The sequence below is a fragment of the Antrostomus carolinensis genome, unplaced genomic scaffold (assembly GCF_000700745.2).
Source record: "Antrostomus carolinensis isolate BGI_N321 unplaced genomic scaffold, ASM70074v2 scaffold20763, whole genome shotgun sequence".
Taxonomy (NCBI): domain Eukaryota; kingdom Metazoa; phylum Chordata; class Aves; order Caprimulgiformes; family Caprimulgidae; genus Antrostomus; species Antrostomus carolinensis.
This window is the reverse complement of record NW_010306103.1, coordinates 30,349-37,459: the sequence shown is the minus strand read 5'-3', so window position 1 is coordinate 37,459 and position 7,111 is coordinate 30,349. Positions and strand designations below refer to the sequence as shown.

At 37.2% G+C, this 7,111-nt stretch overlaps 1 protein-coding gene across 1 annotated transcript in view; it reads left to right on the top strand.

The window, feature by feature from the left end:
• The first annotated feature begins 1,839 nt into the window (after nt 1-1,839).
• The window catches only part of LOC104522660 (FYVE, RhoGEF and PH domain-containing protein 4), a 22,570-nt gene continuing 17,298 nt past the window's right edge, over nt 1,840-7,111 (top strand). Inside the window, exons 1-3 of the mRNA XM_010165014.2 lie at nt 1,840-1,935; nt 4,173-4,262; nt 6,930-7,075. Of these exons, the coding sequence (XP_010163316.1) occupies nt 1,840-1,935; nt 4,173-4,262; nt 6,930-7,075 (332 nt within the window). The remainder of the gene's footprint in view (nt 1,936-4,172; nt 4,263-6,929; nt 7,076-7,111) is intronic.

Genomic DNA, 7,111 nt, shown 5'->3' with positions numbered 1-7,111 from the left:
AAGATAATTTAAAGTGAAAAGTTTCCTGCCTTGCAGTAGAAGCAACTTCTGTAATAAAATTTTGTTTGCCTAAAATGCGGAGGCTGAATAGTACAAGAACATCCCAACCAATTAACTTCCTGAATAACATCTTGTGAGAAATCTGCCACTAGAGCTAACTGAAGACAAGAAGACAAATGTTTCAGTGTTTGTTGTGAGACTGGTAGGAAATAGGGATATAGACTGCATGCCTGCATGCCACAGATGGGGAAGAATCCGTTGTGCATCTTTAATAAAGTCCTTACTTGATGTCTCCTTTTAATGGCAATGCTGGGGGCTCTGGTGTTTCAGATGCAAAACCTGGTGGAGTTCACAAATTTCTAAATGTAAGGTGAAATTTTGATTTAAATAGGGTGAAACTTCCTTGCAAAGTTAACTTTCTGACAATAAATGTTTACTGTTGCAACACTTGAGAAAGAGACGTTCTACCAGCTTCTTTATGGTTCTACAATTTTACGTTAATCTGTAGCAACAGTAAATCATGAACAAAGCTGTATGTCTTGAGCACCTAGTATAAAAATTTAAATCCTCTCGAGAAGAATTGCCTCTTTAGGGATACCAGGATCTTTACTGCTTTTCTTGGTTGCTGTGCAAGAAACTCATCTATTGTTTGTTCAATGGATAGTTGCATAGAGTTAGTATGCTGGAAGGTGATGGTAGCATTCAGGATTTTCATTGCAGGTCTTGCAAACTTTAGTGCATTCCTTGATTTCAGAAACTGAGGACTCAAGAGACTAAAGGAAATCTTAAATTCTAATGGAAATTTACATTTGTATTCCCAATATTTAGGGAAGAAAACTTTGGATCATGAAGCAGCTATAACAGGAATGGTTTTACAAAAGAAAAAATTGTCTGAAACTGGAGTTTTCAAAGGTTACTTTGTGCAAGACAAGTAGAACTGAGATTCAGTTCAGCTGCAGACATATAGAATGAATAGTACTGCTTTATTCAAATTTCACCTTTTATTTGGGAAAGAATAGAGGTTTATTCTTTTAAATTGTTTAAGTGCTTAAAAAAGCTGCCTAAACATTTTTAATGTGATTGCATTCTACTTTGAAGTAGACATCAGCAACACAAAGTTACCTCACACTTCTGGTATTTTCATCATCAATGGAAATCCTGCACCTCTAATTTGAATATTCTCTATATATCTCCCTAACTATTCCTGATTGGTTTTATATGTTAAGTTCCCATGTGTTATGGATTGTCACAGAAGTTTGGAAATTTCCCTGAAATCATTGAGAAGTTGTGCTTGAAGCAATCGACTATGTGTCCAGGTATACCTTGGAGTAAATTTGTATTTTTTGTTAACAGCAAGGAACCTGATATTAAGTACTGATGTAGTAAAAACATAAAGAAATCGTAGGAGGGAAATATAAAACTTTTCCAGAAAAAAAATTGTCCGTATCTTTCATTTCTATTATCTTATTATCCTACTTCTGAAGAAAGATGTATGCATTTATGGCTATATCCCATGAAAATAAAGCTTAACTTGTAACTTAAGAGAGAATTAAAGTTCCCTTTTACTGTTAATGATTAGATTTGATACAGTAGTTCTTTACAGATTTGATACAGTAGTTCTTTAGGGAAGCATTGAAGTTCTCAGAAGTTGAATACTAACTTCATGTTTTCCATGATTTTTAAAGTTTTTTTCTTTTTCCAGAATAGCCAAGTTCAGGTTTGCAGAAGCTGAGTCAGTTCTCGGGGTCTGCTTGCCCTGAGCCCATAGCCTGGCTGCTCCCTGTGTGCCTGCTCCAAGGAGGGGTGGGTGGGCAGCTGAGGGGAGAGATGCAGCATAGCATGGTGTGTGCCAGGGGAGATGGGATGGCTGTGAATGAGTTCCCTGACAGCAGGAAATTTGGCTTACACCAGTTGCAGCACTGGCTTCACACAATGGTGAGTCTTTCCACCAAATGTGCCTTGCCACGTAGCATGGCACTGCCAGGACCCATGCGTCCACCCATGCATCTGGTCCCAGTTCATCTCCTGTGCTCAGGACAAGTGGCTGCCACTTCCATCAAGAAAGGCTCCACAGGAGATGGATGCCACTACTATCAAAATAGCCCATGACCTGTTGTTTCCAACAGGAAGGAAGCTGGATTGACCTTGTGGAAACCAGGTGCTTTCCTTTAGGTAGGATACTAGATAAGACACTAGATAAGAGGGCAAATGAATAGGAAGGTGGATGGAGCTAGTAGTAGAAAACACAGCTAGGAGTTCATGTAACATGTGGACAAATATTGAGATGGTGAGGTGGGAAACTGAGTGTTTCCCTAAAGTAGCAATACAGTTTTGTGTTATTCTTGCACTGATTTAACCTTGTAGGTGGGTGTTCTTATGCTCAAATAAGAACATGCCACTGTGGTTAAGAGGTAACTCATCCGTGGTGTGTATTTTTACCCATGTAGAAGACTCCTGTGTTGGGTAGTGTGATTGATGCAAAAAGGAGATTGAGGTTCAACAATTAGGAAGACATGTAAGGTTGATACTGAAACGAGGGGAAAGCTGGGGTCAGGGAACAGTGGGAGAGGGATTTGCTCTGATTTAGGAGTTAGAATTAAATGCTTTTTCTGAATTGCTCATTTTGTGTGATATTTTCAAGTCTTCTGTGTGTGATTTTCCCTCATTTAATTAGTTCAAGTAATCTGAAAACTGCAGAATAGGTTCTATAGCAACGCTTCAGGGAGAAAGTAGGGTTTCGAGGAGAAAGAAAAAAATAATTAAATAAAATTGCCAAGGAACCAGTAGTGTCCGTGGTTTTGTGCCTCAAGTCCACATGTGAGATTCCTTGTAAATGGCCGCACAAAACAGCACGCTAATCCTCCAGCTCCCTGCAATATCTCTTGACAGCACTTAAAATACTGTTCTGTAGGTTACTGTGGTTGCTATGCTGATTTAAAGAGATTTAATGAACAGCTTTGAAGCCACTACTGAAAGCCTGTATTTAGGAAGGAGGCTTGCCATGTAGGAGTGTGACTGTTGATACTGCAGATTAGAAATGAAATGCGCTCAAATTTGGAATACTATTCAACACTGAAAAAGGAAAAAAGCCACTGAAGTTTTTTAAATGAAAAGACTGTAGTTTAGTATTTGGTCTTCTGCATTATACATCTTTATAAATGTACTTGCAAATGTTTATCATACTTTTGTGGAAAACAGTATGTAGTTTGAAATCAGAAATAACTCTTTCAAACTCTCCTTCTTTATTTTTTTATGATGGCTTTCTATGGTTTGTCTAGAAAATTACCACTTTCCCATAAGTACCACAATAAGACTGCCATTTACTTAGGAGAAGCTTGGATGTCATTAGATGTGAACATTTTTCAGCACTAGCACTAAATCTGGAAGAAAAATCTTGTAATGGAAGTGCCATTTTGTTGAATCTGACACTTGTGAGGATGAGGTGTTTCCCTAATGTTTTATTTTAGAAGGGTTTGCTTTCATTGTTTATTTTGAAGTAACTTCTCATAGCAGCTCATAAGTTTATATTCTAACATATTTAGTTTAAAATTTAAATTCGAGTGAATGTTTTAATTTCTGTTCAGCAGAATAATAAAAAATACATTTTGTGTAATTAAGACTTTAAAGTGAAAACTTCCATTAGGAAATAAAAATGACTTTCATAAAGACCTGTTGAAGGAGTTCTCTAACTGCAGACAACAATTAATCAGCAATGAGTGTATTGATGAACATAATACAAAATTTGTATGGTATTTTTAAAAAATTCTGTGGTGCAAAGAACATGCTGTTCAAATAACTTTCGAAACGGAGGCGAACACCAACTAATCCCATCTGTTCCCTCTTACTCTGCAAATCACTTCTTCCAGCTCTGAAAGGTCAGTGGTACTTGATTACCAGGATGTGAGCTGATCTCTTAAATAGGGAGTTGGTACAAACTGGGGAATATTAAATGTTTCAGGCTTTGAGTTTTGCTCTGCAGTTTGATTTTTATCCTCCTTTGACTTTTGCTGGAAAGTCTGTATTTTTCAAAATGAAGTATCTCTTACTAAATGTGAATTTTGGATTTCAGTTGCTTTTTGGACTGTAAGGTAATGATATGTCTTTTCAACTTTTTTTTAGTATTAAATTACATTTCCTTCAGAATCCTAAGTGCTCTTCTTGTTTTTCTCCAGGAGACAGATGAACAGAAACGTCACAAAATTGCCAGTGAACTTCTGCAAACAGAAAAAGCCTACGTTAGCCGACTTGATCTCCTAGATGGGGTACATTTTCCTTGAGTTTTTTTTATTGTCTTACCTTGAATTTAGTTGAATCACTATGCGTAAGCACATATATAAGTGACATTAAAAGGTAGTGTGTTTTTCACATTTTGATTACTCTTTCAATCAGATGTTTGCAGTTGCTACATAACTTTGCCTGTGTTTTTATTTTAAGAACACTAGGTTTTAAAAAGCATTAGAATTTTATGGCTATTAATGCAATAGGTTCCGTATGTGTAAGTGTTACTATAAGCAATAGTAGTTCAAATGTCATACTGGTAGCCCTTCCAACAAAGGAGATGGATAATGTTACACTCACTCATTTCTTGGCTTCTGGTGACACAGACAAGGAGGGTATCATTTTATAATACTGAAATTGCCTACCCACTAGAAAATTACTAAATATTTGAATTTTTCTTTAGTGACAAAGAACCTAGAAAGATGCCCATTCTACATTGTATATGCCCTGTTTTCCCCACTCTGTGTTTAGACTAAACGCTATAGAAGTAAACAAAAAATTACTCTTCTGCAATGAAAGGTTTGAATTATCATGCTCTGTAGACTCAAAATGGTATTTCTTAAATGTGAAAATCTGTAGTTCTTCAGCATTTTCCTTTATAAACCTTGTTCACTTTCTCACATAACATCTACATTCATTTTACCTGTATAGCTATAGCTATGCATTGCCTTACTGCATGATGTTTTTCTCAGACATCGCTGTTTAAATTTCTCACATCTAATGCATAAATCTTGTACACAGAATTGAGGAAAAAGTAAAAACCGTCCACTAATATAATAATTATTTATACTGCTTGGGGATCTAAGTAATCATCCTTATGAAAGTGGATTTACCTAGCTGACCCGTATTGGGGTGGGTATGATGTGTGTTTTAAAATACAAAGTATTGCAAAAAAAAGAGCTTTGATTTAGAGAAGTTTGAAAATAAAAAAAAAAAAAAAGGAAAATGTTTACTTCATTCATAGGTTTTTCTGATGAGTAATTGTCATGATTTAATCTCAGCTAGCAACTAAGCACCACTCAGCCGCTCACTCATTTCTCCCCACCCCGGTGAGATGGGGAGGAGAACTGGAAAAAAGGTAAAACTTGTGGACTGCAATAAGAGCAGCTTGATAATTTAAGTAAAATAAAATTCTGCTACTAATAATAATAATAGTAATGAAAAAGAAGATAACAAAAAGAGAGAGAAACAAAACCCAAGGAAGACAAATGTTGCACAATGCAGTTGCTCACCACCTGCTGACGGATGCCCAGCCAGTCCCCAAGTAGTGATTGATTCCCCCCTGGCCAACTCCCCTCAGTTTATATACTGAGCATGATGTCCTATGGTAGGGAATATCCCTTTGGCTAGTTTGGGTCAGCTGTCCTGGCCACGCTCCCTCACAGCTTCTTGTGCACCTGCTTGCTGGCAGAGCATGGGAAACTGAAAAGTCCTTGACGTAGGATAAACACTGCTTAGCAACATCTAAACCATCAGTGTGTTATCAACATTAGTCTCATACTAAATCCAAAATACAGCACTGTACCAGAGCTAGGAAGAAAATTAATTCTATCCCAGCCAAAAGCAGGACAGTAACATACAATTATTTTACTTGATGAGATCATAAGAGCATTACTCTTAGGCATGTTTTCCAAATACTAACTGAACAGGGTTCTGAAAAAATAAGTTTCAAGCACAGCTGCTCAACTGATGCTAATAAGAGGAAAGCAGAATACTAGGAAGGGACTGTTATGTTTCTAAACTTGGCTTAAAATTTATGTAACCTTTATAGTCTTTGAAGTAACTTGTCAAAATTAACTGTCTTCTCAGAGAGACAGCAAAGGGAGCATGTTCTAAAGTATAGGCAAAAGCATATGGCTTTTTTCCTTTTAAGACACTTTTGCTGCCTAGATTGGGATTACCAAAGTTTCTGTCTTCAGAGTCTTTCTTCTTTCCCAAGCCCTTACCCAAACTTCTGCAGCCCTTTCTAGGGAGATGCAGTCTGTTCAACCATGGGAGAGGGAGCTAGAGGGACCGTATCTTCCATAAGCACTGTTTTATGTGATATGCACATTAACAGTTGCATGTGTCTCTACCCCAGCTGCATCTAGCCAGGTAGAGACCACTGATGGGGAAAAAATATCTTTTTTTCTTTAAGAGGCTATAGTATAGTCCAGTCAGAACTGGGATGCTTTTGTGCTTTAAATGGTATGTGGGGACAGCTCATAGTCTGCCAATACTTTGATTTCAAAAGGATAAGGGAATACAGCATACAAGGAGAATGGTTAGGCTGATGGTGATCAGACATCATGCCAACTGAAAACAAGAGTGGAAAATACAACTGGAAGACCAGGAAAGCTGAGATGATCTAGCTGTTCAAACAGGCAGGATGCCTGGAGTCCATCCAAAATGGCACTACTTCAGTTTGGCTTTCCTTATGTCTGCTCCGCCTGCAGCACTTTCCTGGCTCACAAGAAAAAAAGTGGAATGTAAGGAGAGGAGAAGCTTTTAACTTCTTGTGAGGGAAAGACAGTAAATGAGTTTGTTATTACTTGTCTGTATTATTTAAATTCTAATCTTGCCTCAGTTGGAGTAGGAAGGGTGGATAGGTGATCTTCCATTGATTAAAGATAATAGACTGATAGGTTTGGGACTCTTCTTCTGTATTGCAGGTGTTCTATTCCAGACTCCTTGAAGAAGCCAACAGAGGTTCATTTCCAGCTGAAGTGATTAATAAAATATTTTCTAATATTTCATCAATAAATGCCTTCCACAGTAAATTCTTACTTCCAGAACTTGAGAAAAGAATGCAAGAATGGTAAGAGATGATTCACTGGTTATTATACTACTAAAA